Below are 16721 nucleotides of genomic sequence, written 5' to 3'. Positions count from 1 at the left end.
GCCCGCCCACCGACGACGCCCGGGCCCAGGCCTCACCCCGAACCCACCGCGCGCGGAGCCGCCCCCGCCGCCGCCTCAGGTTCCTCACCCGCCGCCGCCGCCGCCGCCGCCGCCGCGCGAGGCGGGGACATGCAAATGAGCCAACGGTCTCCGCAGCGCCGCGCCGCGCAGGCGCAAGCTGCCGCCGAGCCCTGATGCGCAGGCGCAGGCGGCCGCCGCCAAGTTCTCTTGCGCAGGCGCGTTGCTCGCTTCTCAGGGCAGACGCTCCCGAGGCGAAAGATTAATTTGTTGAGAGCGGCGGCAACGGAAAGCGGCCGGGAAAACGTGCCAAAGACGCCGCCGCTGCACACCTGTTGGCTCTTTCGGCTTTTACCTGCGCTCGCGGTCACTCTTGAGCTCTCCGGGAGCGGTCCGTGGAGCTGCGGGAGGCCGAGGCGAGTTGGCGCCAGCGCGGCTGCGCCCGTACGGTGGCCGGAAGGGACCAGAGGTGGTTCTGCCGGTGACAGTCGGGAGCCCCACCCTTTCCCCACGTGGCTGTGAAAACCGGGTGAGAAGCCGGGGCTGCGGAGTTCCCTCGCGCGGGGAGGGGAGTGGGCACCGCGGGGTCGGACAGGTGACTGTGGCGCCGCCCTCGGGGACTTGATTTTGGGGAATGACTTACAGAAGCCGCCACGGAACAAAATCCGTTTCCCTGGCCTCCTCTTTCTTTTCATTCATTTGTTTATTCATTTCTTTTCATTATTCATTCATTCATAACCTATGTACTGAGTGACTGCTGCGTGTATGACTCCATCCTGGGCAGAGGGGGAAGGTGAACAAAGTTAACTGAGCCCCAGTTGTCCTGGAGGTTAAATTTTAATTGGGGGGGAGGCTAGACAGTAAAAGGAAATAAGATAAATGGACATGTCGTTCCAGGTAGATACAGTACTCAAAAAGGATGATGCGATAGGAGGGTGGGGCAGCTTTAACCACAGTGGTTATTAAGAGCCGTCCCTTGGCTGGCTGGGATGCGCAGGTGAGAAGGTCTAGGTAAGAGACCTAGGTAAGGTCCATGTAGAGAAAGTTCTGGTAAGTAGATTGGATTTTGTTGAGAGGGTTGGGACGCCAGTGCAGGATTTTGAGCAGTGAGGTCTCTGTGATTGCAAGTTTCTCCCTGCCTGCTGAATGGAGAATAGAGGTACAGAGTGTGGGAGGGAGGAACCTGGTGAGACTACCCTTAGGACTGTGCCTGAACCAGGGTGGTTTTGTCGGGTGGAGGAAGATGATAGAGTCCCTGCTATGTCAGGGCACCGTTTTCTCAGTGAGTGGAACCCTGGCTTAGAAAGGAAAACCGGCTGTCATTTGAGGTCTTGCTAACTCCCTTTCTTTCCTCCAGGACACCTTGCTTCTATCATGGGGACTGGTAATGCTGTTTTTCCCCCTTTCCTAACCTGGACTGTTCCCAGGTGGCTCCCAGACGACCATTCCTAGGCATCATCTTTCTCATGAACTCCAGATACGTACTTTCATTCTGCCACCTAGCCTCGTGCCTAACCTAGGGGACCCCTGTAGGACTTGCCATAGAGGGGGATCCCAGAGCCAGACACTGATCTCCCAAGCACAGGACTGGGCAGAGGAAGGTTCATGGGATAGGGGAGCCAAGGCCAGAAAGCACTTATAGGTTCTAAGTGGTCAGGGAAGGCACCCAGGAGGAGGAATCCTGGAAGAGCTAGCAGACACTCTGCAGAGAACCCAGGTGGAGGGAAGGCGTTAATGAAGCAAGGCGGCATGATGGCCAGGCCTCTTACTGCTGTGTGATCTCTGGCAGGTTCTTCCCATCTCTGAGCTTCAGATTTCTCATCCATAAAGTAGGCATAATTGACATTCGCCCTTTGGACTGTGTCGCTGTGGTAGTGTGGCCACTCACTATTGGCCCACTCAGGTCTGAAGCATGGCTGGGGTGGTGGAAGCATCATTTGGTGGCAGAGTCGGGAACAGAATCCTTCCAACAGCCTCAGCTGGGAAGTTTCTGGCCCTTGAAACTGGTCAGGAACACCCCACATATATACCAGCCTGGGTGCCTCACTGAGAAGCTCTTTATTGAAACAAAATCCTTATTTTTTTCCTTCACCTTTGACCATGGAAATCCTTAGCAACCCCTAAAGGGATCCTTGTTCTTCTGGGGCAGAAAGAAGTAGGGGGGCTATCTGCAAGGAAGCAAGGTGAGGTGTGTGATGCCCTTCTGCCTCTCCCCCCAATTAAACTGGTTGAATTACTTCTAGACAGCAAAGGAAAGGAAAAACAGCTAATGTTTGTTGAGCTCCTACTCTGTGCCAAATCCTATTTAAGCACTTTATAGGGATTGTATGCTTGAAATGTCACAACAGTCCTATGAGGTAGATTCTCTTTGTTTATCCCCATGTCACACAAGAGAGAGTTGACCAACAGTGAGGTTAGGTGGAGGGCCTAGGATTAAAGTTGCCACTGCTGGCCCCAGAGCCTGTCCTTTTCCTCCCCCGAAACATCTGCACAAACACAAATGGAGTCTTCACTTCCTGTGCCACCTCCAGAAAGAGAAGCACAGGCTTGAGTGGCCTGTGTCCCATACAGCCCAAACCTGCTCTTGGACTTTTGCCACATTCCCTTCCTGATGTCCTAGTACTCCCTGTGCCTTTGTTCCCCTTACATTTTCTGTGATGCACGATTCTTTAACAGACCTGGGATGGGAAAAATAATTGTTTTGAAAGACAGCCTTAGGACAATTGAGAGAGTTAGTCATGGAGTGTATACTAGAAAACAGTAACGTATCGCTGTTAAATCTCCTGTGTTAAATTTTCGATGCACATTGAATGTGTGAGAGTGCCCTTTTCTTGGGAGATTCATGCTGACGTCTTTCAGAGGGATTCCTGATTCCTGGAGCGTATTCTCACATGGCACATGTGTGTGCAGGAACACACGCTCTCAGAGATTAACTTGGCAAAATGTTAACAACTGGTAAAGTTAGAAGGAAATAGGTGTTCTTTGTACTATTCTTGAAACTCTGTTACAAATTTAAAAAATGATGTATTTTAATAGAAACTTAATATTACTCCAATAAACAAAGTAGAAATAGCAAAACAAGCAAAATGAAAGGAGTTTTTAACCCCTGTTAGGCTCTAGGCCTGAGGCCCGTTTCCCACTTTGTTGAAAAGAGAGAGTGGTAAGAGCGCCTGGGGAGCTCAGCCGGTTAAGCAGCCCGCTCTTGATCTCAGCTCAGGTCTAGATCTCAGGGTTGTGGGTTCAAGCCCCATGTTGGGCTCCACTCTGGGCGTGGAATCTACTTAAAACAAAAAATAAGTAAATACAATGTACAAAAAATAAAAAGTACACATTCAGTGCCTCCGTCACCCTAGCTATATTTCAAGTGCTAGAACCCACGTGGACGGCACAGATAGAGAATATCCCATCTTCGCAGAAAGTTCTATTGGATCCATTGTCAAATTGGGTTTGAGTTTTTGGCAAAAGGACTTCCCAGGTGCATTTCATTCCTGTCTGGAGACAGGTAGTATTGGGTTTCTCTTCTGGCGATGTGAAATCACACAGTGGATGAGGGTACAGTCCCCTCATTGTCACGTTCCCCATCAGGTTCACTCCTCACGGTTTTACGGCCTATGGGGACTGTCATCTAAATCTGGCCTGTTGTGGATAATTTGTTGGAATTCATCTGCAAAACAGAACTTTTCCTCTTCCTGTCTTTATAATCCGGTAATTAGGAAGTAGGATGAATGCTATATTCTTTATTAGCCAGTTTTCAGCAAAATGAGATGCCTGAGTGGCTCAGTCAGTTTAGCGTCTGCCTTCAGCTCAGGTCATGATCCCGGGGGTCCTGGGATTGAGTCCTGAATCCGGCTCCTTGCTCAGTTGGTAGCCTGCTTCTCCCTCTGCCTGCCATTCCCCCCCTTGTTCTTTCTCTCGCTGACAAATAAATAAATAAAATCTTCAACAACAATAACAACAACAACAACAACAACCATTAAACAAGGTACATTTGGGGACGCCTGGGTGGCGCAGTTGGTTGGACGACTGCCTTCGGCTCAGGGCGTGATCCTGGAGTCCCGGGATCGAGTCCCACATCAGGCTCCCAGCTCCATGGGGAGTCTGCTTCGCTCTCTGACCTTCTCCTCGCTCATGCTCTCTCTCACTGTCTCTCTCAAATAAATAAATAAAATCTTTAAAAAAAAAAAAAAAGAAAACAAGGTACATTTGAAGAAAATAATCCAACTTCTAGTCCTGGCCTCATCCCTCTTTTTCCTACTTCCCCTTATGGTAATTATTTCTATTAGTTTTTGATTTAGCATTCCTTTTTATTATAATTAATTTTTATTTTGAAACTTTTGTTGGTACAACAGCATACCATTGTAAGTAGTTTTATTACATAGTTACATATGAAATACCTGAAGTATATAATAAAATGCCATATAGTTCTCATGTTACATATTACGACAAGTATGGCATATCGTAAATAACACATTATGTAAAATGTGGCATTATAACTGTGTTATTTTATTATGATCATGTAACAACTTGTAACCTGTAATATTATTAAACTATTATTTTATTCTTTGTTAACTAAAAGGACTTGTATTAACATTCTTTCTTAGATAAAATGTCAACTATCTGCCCTCTTCTGCACTTCTAGAGGCTGTGCAGGTGCTAGGGTATCAGCCTTCCCTGTGACCCAGCTTGTAAGACTTTTTCCTGGGAGGTCAATGCCCTTGGTTACTCTTCCCTAAGTGATAGCCAGGCTCACGGTTATCATCTCACCCTCCATGAAGCTTTCTTCCTGGCTTGATTTCTCAGTTTGAGAGTGTCTGTCAGGCGGGTACCTGCCGCCCCATGAGCAGGAGATGAAGATGTCCGCCAAGCGCATCACCCAGGAGACCTTCGATGCAGCTGTTCGTGAAAACATTGAAGAGTTCGAGATGGGTCCAGAGGAGGCAGTAAAAGAGGCTGTGGAACAATTCGAATCACAAGGTAAGGCACTGTGGCCAGGCCCAGCGCTGGTCTGGCTATTTGGCCGAAAGTCAGTTCCATTCCCCAGCTCTTAACGTGCGAGAATGATTTCCCACCATGGCTCTGTCTTGCCTCTGGTGGCAGCCCTTGTCCCCGCCCTGAGCAGGCTGGCAGCTTCCTCCCACTTTGTTCTTATCCTCCCTCTACTTGCCTTGACCCCACCCAGACATCTGCAGGGCTGAATCCTTCCAGATGGGTCTCTTTTTTAATTGCCACTTCCTTGAAGAGGCTTTTCCTGACTGCCTCCCAAGAAACAGGGCTACCTGCCTCCCCGCCTCACTGACACTCCAGCCTGAGTTCATGGAGTGTTGGTCATCAGCCTGTGGCATTTTCAAAATAGGCTATGGGGGACAGTGGTTAGGAGGGGACTATTTATAGTGGTGTTGCCAGGGTTAGGAGATCCGGTTGGCCATAGCAGGGACCTCCCCAGCCCCACAACAGGCCATGGCTGGGGTTGGCGAGTCACCTGGCAGAGGCAGAGGCAGGGAGCTGGGAATACATACCCCACCCTCCCACTCCTTTTGATCTGAAGTCCTATTTCCCATTGGCCAAGCCCAGTCAGACTCAAGAGGGCAAAGGCTCAGGGCGTCCAGCCTCAGATATCAGAGGCTGGTGTCCCCAGCACAGAGTGGGATATAGATACTGGCCAGGGACTGGAGGAGTACCCGCATGTGTGTTGTGCAGTGCAAGCTTCTCCTGGCGGTGTCAGGGAGGGTGGGGGGTGCAGCCAGGTTGAAGAACAATGGGAGTCCCAAGGGAAAAGGCTGTGGGGTCCCCTCCCCTCTTAGCCCACCAAGTAGAACATGTCCCTCACTGCAGTGATGACCTGTAGCCTCACGACTGCTCTGCTCCCATTGGCTGGACAGGGCCCAGGGGCAAAGACCACCCTCCCCATATCCTATATCCCTTGTATGAATGTGGCCCTGGTAGGGAGGGGGTTAGGGTGGGGAGCTGAGCAGACCCCCAAAGGCCTCCAGAGTGGGGTGGTTCCAGAAGAAGGGACATGAGTATGTTCTGGAAGGCCTATGGGGATGTTGGCTGTCACTTGTTTCCTAACACCCCCCACCCCCCCGCAGGGGTTGATCTGAGCAACATTATAAAGATGGCACCCAAAGTCTCTGCAGATGGACCCCAGGAACCTACACACGACATCCTGCAGGTAGGTGGGCGTGGCCCATGTGGGCATGGCTGACCTTACACATGTGGTTCCACACACGTCACCATTGAACAGTCTGTTGGGGCACCTTTCCACTGGTTCCTAAATGACAGATGCCAGTTCTGAAGGGCAGGCACCCAATGTGTACATGGGAGCCCGAGCTTGCAGCCAGGGCTCCCTGAGTCCACATTTGAGTGTCCTTTTTGGGATGGACAACACTCAGGTTGTCCCCAGTGTTGGCAGCCTTGGGGGAGAGAGCACCATGGAGGAGCCTTTCAGGAGGACCCTCCCAACCGCTAATCTGCTCAAAGATGAATAGGAATTACAGAAAGCGTGGGATCACAGTAAGGCCACCACCTGTGGAGCACTGACTATTCAGCAGGACACTATATAGCCTGCCCCTTTAGCGTGAAAACTGGCCTGTGAAGTGGGTGTTGTCATCCTTCCTGACTTACTGATGGGCAAACAGAGGCCCAGAGCCTACCCTCACTCTCTAGCACACAGACAAGGAAGTTAAAGATCACAGAGATTATATGCCATCCTTAAGGTCACCTATTAAACAATGATAAGCTGTTGGTAAAAAGGCAAAAGGCTGTAGTGTTTATTGAGAACTGACTGTGGAGTCCGTTCTGTGCAAGGCGCTTTCTTTGTGCTGTCTCAGTTGTTCTCTCAAGACCCCTGCAAGGCGGGGATTACTATCCCCATTTTATAGATGGGTAATCCAAAGACAAAAACAATGATTTACCTGACAGCAAGTGAATATAGTGACAAAAGAGGGAGTTGGAGAACACAGCCCTGGGTATGAACCCAGCTTTGCCTAAGGCAAGGTGTTTACTTCTGTCTGCTCTCAGGGTCCTCACCATCTCCAGCCTCACAGAGATTTTGAGAAAATTACCTCATTGTTTTGACTTATTTGCTAGTAAGAAACGTGTTTGTTGTCTTGGCAGTTTTTTTATTGGATTGTTCATCTCGTTCTCATTGATTTGTAGGTGCCCTTTTCATATGAAGGGTCTCAGTAACAATAGTTCCTAAGAATCACTGAGCACTTCTTAAGCTCTCAGCATTGTGCTAAATCCTTAAAAGATATTATCTCAATCTGTTGTTAGCCTATTTTGCTGATTAGGAATCTGCGGCTTCCAAAAGATAAATGACTCACTTGTGGTCACAGCCAGTGAAGGGCAGAGCTAGGACCCAGACCCAGGTCCATCTCCCAGGGAAATCAAGCTGGGAACAGCTCTGTTGTTTTCTACCAGCAGTACAGAAAACTCCTTTTGTTTATAACCTTCACTTTTTTATTCTTCTTAATTTGACTTTTAATTTTATTTTTCATTACTGAAGAAGAATGTGAATATGTTCTTGGCATAAAAGATTCAAGCAGTACTCAAGCATTTATAGCAAAATCTGATAGGCCCTGTCCCCTTCTCTCCCACCAAACCCCTTCTCTCCCTTCCTTTGTGGGAGGCGCCACACGCTTTGGGTTTCATATCCTTCCTTATTCTCACCTTGCAATTGAACCAGCCCCTTCTCTTGCCACGGCAGCATTGACCTCTGCTGCTGCTGCAGCTCCAACGTGTGAAAAATGCTTATCTGTGGGGGAAAATTTCAACTCTTCTGATGTCTTTTGAAATGAGTCTACCAGAGTCAGGAAGTTTGTTGCACACAAACTTGCAGAAACAAAACCAGAAAGTCTTGGAACACTAAGGAGAAAACAAGCCGGACCAGTTTTATATGCGAGGAGTGTCAGAATCCAAGCCATCAGCCATAGAGAGAATGACCTCCCAGGTTAGTGGACAAAGCCCCCATCATCAGGCCGCGGTGTCACAGGTGGGGCACAGCTGACTCTGCTACCTTCACTTCAGTGACTGTCCTCTCCTCAGCCACCCACAGGGTCTGGGGTCTCAGGCAGCACCTAGGGGCGATGAAGACCCCTGTCTCAGCCAGCCAGCGCAGAGACTCACCTTCCTGATGCCATCCTGGGCAAGAGGAGATTCCGACAAACTGGATAGAGACTAGTGTGCAGCGTGTGTCCTTTATCTTTTCCTCTCTCACCTGACTAAATCCAGAGTGTTGTAACTCCAGCACTGTGCATCTTAATGGCACTTGGGCCACCGCTTTTCAGGTTTCTTGCCAAGTTCCTGCCCAAATGCTCCATCCTCTGCTTTGGGTTTGTGGTAAAATATTACACAGATTCACCATCTTAACCATTTCTAAGTGTACAGTTCAGTGACACGAAGTACTTTCACACTGTTGTGGAACCATCACCCACCAGCCATTTCCAGGACTTTCTCATCTTCCCAAACTGAAACTCTGTCCCCATGAAACCCTAACTTCCTGTTCCCCTCCCCTAGCCCCTGTCACTCAGCATTCTCCTTCCCGCCCCTCTGAATGGGACTTCTCTCGGGACTCCTCTAAGTGCAATCACAGAGTTTGTCCTTTCGTGGCTGGCTTCTTTTGTTCAGCGTAATGTCATCAGGGTTAATCCATGTTGGAGCCTGGGTCAGAATTTTGTTCCTTGCTGTGGCTGAATAATATTCTATTGTGTGGATGGACCACAGTCTGTTTATCCATTCATCCGTGGATGGAAAGTTGGGTTGCTTCTAGCTTTCGTCTCCCAGAGTTAATGCTGCTGTGAACACGGATATACAGACTTTTTTTTTTTTTTTAAGATTTTATTTATTTATTTGTCAGAGACAGAGGGAGAGAGAGCGAGTGAGCACAGGCAGACAGAGGCAGAGGGAGAAGCAGGCTCCCTGCTGAGCAAGGAGCCCGATGCGGGACTCGATCCCAGAACCCTGGGATCATGACCTGAGCCGAAGGCAGCTGCTTAACCAACTGAGCCACCCAGGCGTCCCACGGATATACAGACATTTCTTTAAGACTCCTTTCAGTTCTTCAGGGTATATCCTTGGAAGTGGGATTGCTGGATCACGTGGTAATTGTATATTTACTTTCTTGAGTATTTCCCTAACCACTAGCGACATGGACCATCTTTTTGTCGCCATAGTGGCCACCAGTATATTTTCTTTGGTGAATGTCCATTCGAGGCACGTTCTCTGCTTTAGGCCTATTAATATTCTGTGTCATTGTAACATATTCTCAGTTAAGTCCAGCTCAGGGACAGAGAGCCAACTGGCATCCTTGCCATTCAGAGCAGTGGTGGCCAAATCCCAGCCCTCTGCGTTGGGTTGATGGCATCTATAGAGCTGCCCTCCCTAGGGCCAGGGACCAGTGATTTCGTAAGTCCCAGGAGGCTCAGGTTCATCTTGGGCTCATTGCTGAGGCAGATCTGGAGGTCATGGAATTGAATGGCAGCTAGAGTTGGATGCTCTTTTCAAATTGTTTCCTCTCATTATTACTGTTTTTCCCCCAAGGGCTTTGAGTTGAATTTGGGTAAATCAACAGTGTGTATGGTGTGGTTTCATTTGGCAGATAAACGTTTGTGGAATGGATGGGAGAAACAAACAGGAGACATCTGGTAGGGGCTGGTCTGGCAAAGGTAACTTTCACCTTCCTTGGAGAGGTGGCCACTGGAGGGTATGTCAGTTAGTTGTAGCTGCATAGTAAACAACCCAGAACAACGGCCTTTTCTTGTTCCTTATGGTGTGACTGAGCTCAGCCAGATGGTTCCACGGGTCTTGCTTAGAGAGCCTCTTGCAATGGCAGCTAGGGTTTGGGCATTGACTGTGCCTGCGCTCACGTGTGTGGCTCCATGGAGGGACTCTGAGATAGCTGGGTCTCTCCGTCTCTGTGTGACCTCTGGAGCTCGAAGCTCCTAGAAGCCCATATGTGGAAGCTACCACGGCTGGACTGCATTTCCACCATAGGCCTAGGTCCCGGGAAAGGGGATCTGACGGGGGGGGGACGCGGGGCCATTGTTGCTATATAACCTCTTTGGGCTGAGCTGACACTGAAGTCTCTCCCGTGTCCTCTAGGCTCTGGATGACCTGCAGGAGTCCGTGGCGCGCTCTCACCCCCAGGAAGTATCCGCACAGCTCACCCGCTTTTTAGAGCAGTGCAGGCAGCATAAGGCGAGCCGCTTCCTGGCAGCCCAGAAGGGGGCCTACCCCATCCTTCTCGCCGCCTGGAAGCTTGCTGGAACAAGCGACCAGGGCCTCCTGCTCCAGGCCCTCAACGCCCTGTCAGCCCTGACCGATGGCCAGCCCGATCTCCTAGACACCCAGGGCCTGCAGCTGCTGGTGGTCACACTGGCCCAGAATGCCGACGTGGCTGATCTGACATGTTCTGGCATCCGCTGTGTGTGCCATGCCAGCCTGAAGCATGAACAGAATCGGCAGAGCCTGGTGAAGGCCGGTGTGCTTCCACTGCTGACAGGTGCCATTACCCGGCATGGCCACTGTGCTGATGTGGTCAGGGAGGCCTGCTGGGCCCTCCGAGTCATGACCTTCGACGATGACATCCGTGTGCCCTTTGGCCATGCCCACGACCATGCCAAGATGATTGTACAGGAGAATGGAGGCTTGAAGGTACTCATTGAGGCCGCCAAAGGTAGGAGCGGTGTGAGAATGAGAGTTGGGTTTTAGGATGGCTTCAAGCTTGGCTGGCTCCAGGCTCCACTTGCCTCTTCTGGCTTACCAACACCCACATGCCAGCACTAGTGGAATAGTTCCTTACTCCTGGTTGCTCTAGGTGAGTTCCCAGCCAGGTCTCATTGGCCAAGACCAAATCTTGTGCCCATCTCTGGAGCCATTTGAGGAAGGGGCTTGGCTCTGTTCAACCACACAGACTGAGAGTACATGGAAAGGAGAGCTCCCCAAAGGGACAAATAAGGGTGTTTCCCAAAAGTGGGGGAGTGAGTCTGGTTCCCAGTGAAGGTTTACAGTTTGGTTCATACTTAGCCTCAAATTGTTATGCACTTACATGTTCCCAACTGGGATGACCAAGACAAGCCAGCCATAGGAGACCACAACACTGATGTTCAGACCCGAAATTCCCTGCCCCCATCCATTGTACCCACTAGAAAAGGCCTGACTGTGGTCTGGTGCACAGAAGGTGACAGAAGAATGAGTTCTTCCCAGCCTGCCTGTAGCTCTGGCCCTATAGCCAGTCTTGTTTGTGTGCCTCTGGCTGTCTTCTGGAGAGGGGAGCCTACTACCTCAGTCTCATACCTCTGGAGAAGGTGAAAACAGTCCCACCGTCTGTGAAGTCGAGCTCCTTTTCTGAAGGGGAATTTACATCTCTCTCGTTTGTTGACAGGAGCTCCTATTAGTCTGGGTTCTGCCAGAGAAGCAGAGCCACTGGGGGGGGGTGTATTTTAAGGAATTGGCTCATGTGGCCGAGGGGCTGGTGAGTCTGAAATCCACGGAGTAGCTTGGGCAGGAGCCAACACCACCAGAGAGCTCTCTCCTCCAGAGAGCTTCTTCCTCTTCAGGAAGACCTCAGTTTCCCTCTTAAGGCCATGAGCTGACTGGATGAGGCCCAGTCAGACCATCAGGGTTCATCTTGAAGTCAGCTGATCACAGACGTCACCACACCTAGAGAATTCCTCCACCCAGATTAGTGCTCCCGGCATTGCTGGGGCTGCACCCTGACCATGGAGACATACCAGCTGACTGTCACAGAGCTTTGTATAAATTAGGGCTGTCCACCCGCCACCCTTCCACTCCCCACCACCCCACCTTCATCTGAGCTTCAGCACAGGCCTCTCCTCCCTAGGGCCTCTGAGCTTTGTCTTCGGCATCTGTGTTCAATTTTACCCAGGTCCGCTCTATCCATATGTCGCTCTACAGTTTCTGGGTTTCCCGTTGCACTTAGAAAGGTCATTCCCACCCCAAGAACATAAAAATAGTCTTGGATGTTTTATTATAGCACTATTATGGTTTTCTTTTTTTAGTTGGGATCATCAGTTGGTCTGGAATTTATCTGGGACACGGTGTGGGGGAGGGCGTGTTCGGCTGTCTTCTCCTGCGGCCAGCAGGGGGCACTCCAGGCCTGGCAGCCCTAGTGTTCAGTGGGGCCCTCCTGGTGTGTGTGGCCCGCCTGCTGGGCAGAAGGGCCCCACTTCCCAGGTGGAACAGGATTTGTACCAGGACTGCTGGCTCCTGATTCCAAGCTGGGACTGGTTCTTTCCATGTCCTCGCCCCAGTGGTTCCTCTCCCTCCCTCTCCACAGCATTCTCGGACAACCCCAGCGTCCTGAGTGAGCTCTGCAGCACCCTATCCCGCCTGGCCGTCCGCAACGAATTCTGCCAGGAGATTGTCGACCTTGGGGGCCTCGGTGTCCTGGTGGCCCTACTGGCCAACTGCAGCGACCACCAGGTGGGTGTCCAGGCCGTCTTAGGGTGTGAAGCGCCCTTCACTTGGATTTCGATTTGTCATTTCTCTTGATGCTGCAGGAAGGTTCCAGACCTCCCAGTGAACTCTGCCCCCTTGAGCCCCAGCCACCCAGACCAGCCTGAATCAGAACACACTGGCCCTGTCTGCTGAGCCTGGAAGCAAAGTGCAATTTTCACTTCTCATTGACCCCTGGGCAGGAAGTTAAGTTTTGGGGGAAAACAAATCCACCCACCCTCTCTTACTGACCTTTAACACCTTCGTATTTTCTACCAGCAGTGGGAGGAATGCCAGTGGGTGTTGGCAGGGGCTGGCCCAGCTCCCAGTTCAGGAGTGTGATGCTTGGGTGAAGCAAATCCTTAGTGCCTTGGTTTCCCCATCCATAAAATGGGGTGGGGCCTCCTATTCATTATTCTTTCATTTAGCAGCCACTTAACCCCCCTCTCTACATGCCTGACCTAGGGCGGAGTACCTCCCTGTCCTGTGGCAGCAATGGTCCTGCTGGCCCCAGCTTCAGCTGGTGATATCTGCCAGTCTCCTTCTGGACACATGGCAGAAAGCTGAATTTGAACCAGCTTAAGCACATGAGGGAGTGCATATTGTTTGTACTCCTGGACAGCCAGGCAGTGGGTGGAGGCTTGGTTTCCCTCCCACTGCTTTCTCTTTTATGGCTCAGTCCCAGCAGCGTCTGGTAGCTGTCCTCATCTCAGGACCTGGGGACTGAGCTATGGCCAGGGGACCCTGTGCTTTGATTCCTGGCCTGAGCCACATGCCTGCCTCTGTGCATGAGGGGTGGGTGTCCAGGTTGTTCAGACACCTGGGCTAGGCACAGGTGGGCTAATTCACAGGCTCCACCTCTCTGAGCCTCCCCTGCCCTTACTGGCTCCGTGTGTGCCCCAGGGTGGCCCCACCTGTTTTTCGGACCGTGGAACAACAGACTGTCCTCAAGACCACCCCTCCCCTCACCCCCCACAAACCAGCAACCAAGCAGTTAGTGTCTGGCCCAGCACAGGAGGACGAGCTGGCCAGAGTTGACCCCCACCTCCCCCCATCTCCATAGGACGTTGTAAAGCAAGTGTTGAGTGCCCTGCGGGCCATCGCAGGCAATGATGATGTGAAGGACGCCATTGTCCGAGCTGGTGGGACAGAGTCCATCGTGGCTGCCATGACCCAGCACTTGGCCAGTCCCCAGGTACCTACCCCGGGCAGGGGGCACACCCGGTGGGGCACAGTGGCTGGAGTCCCAGCTCAGTGTCTGGGTTCACCTGGTGCTCTGCCCCATTTCCTCAAGCAGGGCTAGGGTGGGGCCTGTGAGAGGCCTGCGTTGAGACCATGCCCCCTAAGCGCGTGGTTGAGGTTTCTATCATCCCTGTTATTACTGATCAGATATATATGCGGGCTGGCCGCGGACTCTCCAGGGGAAACTGCAGGGCATTCACTTGGGGAATTAACAGTGGTGGCCACGGAGGGCCGTCGGGGTAATGGGCATCTGATTGTCTCCGCTGTCCCCGTGACCCCCACAGGTATGCGAGCAGAGCTGTGCGGCCCTGTGCGTCCTGGCCCTGCGGAAGCCAGAGAACAGCCGGGTCATCATGGAGGGCGGCGGCGCCCTGGTAGCACTGCGGGCCATGAAGGCGCACCCTGCAGAGGCTGGAGTGCAGGTGGGCCTGGGGGCAGGAGGGCGGGGCAGACCCCGGCCCTCCCTGTCCCTGTCCTCATCCCCAGCCTAGCCCACTTCTCTCCAATTCTTCTTCCTTCCCAGCTCCCGAAGGTATCTACTTCCCATCCCTGAGAATGCACCCAGTTCTGCCCTCGGCTGTCTTCCTGCTCCTTTGCTCTTCCAGCATTGATCTTTTCCTCTCCTAACAATTCCTTCAGAGGGATAGGAAGAGGAGGAGATGGGAGGAGAGCAGGTGGGGATCTTCTGGGACTTCGGGAAGGTTCCTTGCTGTCCGTGGGCTGCTCCTTCATGTTTAGCACGTGGGACCCACAGTCCATACCTTACTGGGGAGTCAGTGAAGCTGAGCAGTAGACAGGGCTGCGTGCACCCCTGCCTGAAACCCACACACTTCCTTGTAGTTTCCAGGGCTCTCCCTGCCTCCCACCTTGAGCGCCCTCCCAGCCCAGGGGCCTCCTTGTTGGTCTTCAGACATACCAGACTCTGTCCCACTATGGGTCTTTGCCTCCCTCTTCAGGATGGTGTCTCTTCAGGAACACTGCCCTTGGCTCACCAATCACCCTGCCTACCCCTCACCACCCTGGCTGGGCAGCCTCTCACATCCCACCTACTTCTCTTCTAATTTCCTAATGGTGGGGTGCTTTGTGGCACCCACAGCAGATAAGCAGGGCACAGATGTTGATGAACGTGTGACGATGTAATTGACAGGTGGGCCCTGTGCACAACCCCCTCTTCCCACTGTCTCCCTGCTCTCCTTTCCTGGGGTTCCTACCCAGGCTCTTGCCAGCCACAGGGAAATCTTGCCCTGAGGCTGAGGGTTCCATACCTGAGGGATCAGCCACACCTGCCAAGCACTTGACTGCCCTGAGCATGTTTCCTCACCTGGGAGATTGGGGAATTAGCCCTGCTTCCCATGGCTATTGAGAGGATAAAGTGGAGAAATGAATCTAGCCTGATAATTCACACAGTGTAGGCACCTACGGGACCTTGACCATGGTCACCTTTGTCTTGTTATGTTATGATGAGGGGGCCCTGAGGTCAGAGTGGACCCCACCCACCGGCTCACCACCACTCACCTTCAGTTCTTCCTCCCAGAAACAGGCCTGCATGCTGATCCGTAACCTGGTGGCCCGCAGCCAGGCCTTCTCACAGCCCATCCTGGACCTGGGGGCCGAAGCACTCATCTTGCAGGCCCGTGCTGCCCACCGTGACTGCGAGGATGTGGCCAAGGCTGCCCTTCGGGACCTTGGCTGCCGTGTTGAGCTGCGAGAGCTGTGGACTGGCCAGAAGGGCAACCTGGCGCCGTGACCTCAGGCTCAGTCTGGGCCATGGCTCTGGGTGAGTTATGTGACTCAGGAACAGGGAAGAGGTCCATGTCCCGTCACTCTACTCCCCGGATTCCTCTCCCATTCAGTGACAGGTGTTTTCTAATGGCCACCAGGTACAGGCTGGGGTGGGAAGGGAGCCATGGTGAAGCGTCTACACAGCAGAGAGCAGCCCCTGGGTCCTGGCCTCCTTTCGCCTTGTTCTCCAGGCCAGCTGACCACATTGCTGTTACCCGTCCTGCCCTCCCAACCCCACCCCGTGCCCTTTCCTACCAGAAGGAGGGCCCTTAGTATTACTTGGGGGCAAAGTGCTAATTGAAATGTGGGATCCATGCTGGCCAGTCTCACAGGAGGGTGGGACCCTGCTTCGGTTCCTACAAGTCTGTTCTCTCCCCTGCTCGTCTCTTATAATATGGTTTGTAGGTATCTTGCTCTGCTGGACAGAGAGCAGGGACCAAGCTCTTCTGCCTCCAGGGGTCCTAGGTCAGCCAGTACTGCCCAGTAATAAAAGACTCTGTTAGTTAACAATGGAGGGATCTCTTCCATAGCGCGATGGAGTATGGGTGTTGCCTCCATGGCTTCAGAGAATGGGAGAGGGGCAGATGTCTGGGGAGGCCATGGAGTCGCTGAGGAAAGTAAAGGGGTTTTGAGAACCGCCTGGGATATATGGTCTGCTGGGGCCATGGTTCATACCTGGGGTCTCGGCCCCACGGCCACTGTTTCTGATTATGTCTCACTGAGCTCTGTGGCCTTCAGCTAGTGACGTATTCTGTCTAAGCCTTGATCTGATCTTCTGTGAAATGGGGATGGGGGGAAATAGAGCCCTCTTCCGTGGGGTGTGCAGGCAGAGCTGGGCACGTGGGAGGCACCCGACCATCTTAGCTTCACCACCTCAGTCACCCTCAAAGGACTGTCCTGTACTCGTCTGCCCAGCTGCTTGAGGTCATTGCTTGCTGGGCGGCTTGGGAAGTCTGCCTCCTTCTTTGAGCCTCAGTTTCCCCATCTGTAGTATGGACATCAGTGTTACTGCCTCAAATACCCACTGTACCTCCAAAGTGTTCTGGGGGTCCCCAAGCAGCTGTGCTTAGCAAATCCCAGCGCTCCTCTGCATTTACACCTGGGGGTCATGCCATGGTCACCCGCCAGCTTGTGCATCTCATGTGGCCCAGTCGGGTGGTTAGCTTCAAGAGCTCTGGTGGGCTCCGGGCGCGGTACCTGACCTCTCTTGAAACGCAGTCCAC

General features: G+C 52.3%; 2 protein-coding genes across 4 annotated transcripts in view; one reads left to right on the top strand and one right to left on the bottom strand.

Annotated features, from left to right (window-relative positions):
* The window catches only part of SUGP2 (SURP and G-patch domain containing 2), a 29822-nt gene extending 29374 nt beyond the window's left edge, over positions 1 to 448 (bottom strand). The window contains exon 1 of one of the 2 annotated variants that reach the window (XM_044253847.1): positions 374 to 448. The gene's annotated coding sequence lies outside the window, so the exon portion shown is untranslated. Of the gene's footprint in view, positions 1 to 47; positions 68 to 373 lie in introns of those variants that run through there. The other variant, XM_044253849.1, reaches the window with a different exon arrangement.
* Positions 449 to 464: 16 nt separating this feature from the next.
* ARMC6 (armadillo repeat containing 6) lies at positions 465 to 16008 on the top strand. 2 transcript variants are annotated; one of them, XM_044253852.1, is made up of 8 exons: positions 465 to 547; positions 4819 to 4992; positions 6108 to 6190; positions 10120 to 10693; positions 12317 to 12462; positions 13538 to 13669; positions 14001 to 14138; positions 15251 to 16008. In XM_044253852.1, the coding sequence occupies exons 2-8, from the start codon at positions 4866 to 4868 to the stop codon at positions 15461 to 15463; spliced, it is 1413 nt and encodes a 470-aa protein (XP_044109787.1). In that variant the 5' UTR covers positions 465 to 547; positions 4819 to 4865; the 3' UTR covers positions 15464 to 16008. The 2 variants fall into 2 exon arrangements, with proteins under 2 accessions (XP_044109787.1, XP_044109788.1); XM_044253853.1 differs by having other exon boundaries at positions 539 to 613.
* Positions 16009 to 16721: the final 713 nt, after the last annotated feature.

This window comes from Neovison vison, chromosome 6 (assembly GCF_020171115.1).
Source record: "Neovison vison isolate M4711 chromosome 6, ASM_NN_V1, whole genome shotgun sequence".
NCBI lineage: Eukaryota > Metazoa > Chordata > Mammalia > Carnivora > Mustelidae > Neogale > Neogale vison.
Note: the sequence above shows the minus strand (reverse complement) of the source record. Positions and strands in the feature narration are given on the sequence as shown.

Coding starts and splice junctions, on each gene's coding strand:
- ARMC6 (XM_044253852.1), top strand. CDS start 4,866: ATGAAGATGTCCGCCAAGCGCATCACCCAGGAGACCTTCGATGCAGCT. Junction 6,191..10,119: donor CTACACACGACATCCTGCAG/GTAGGTGGGCGT, acceptor CGTGTCCTCTAG/GCTCTGGATGACCTGCAGGA. Junction 13,670..14,000: donor AGCACTTGGCCAGTCCCCAG/GTACCTACCCCG, acceptor TGACCCCCACAG/GTATGCGAGCAGAGCTGTGC.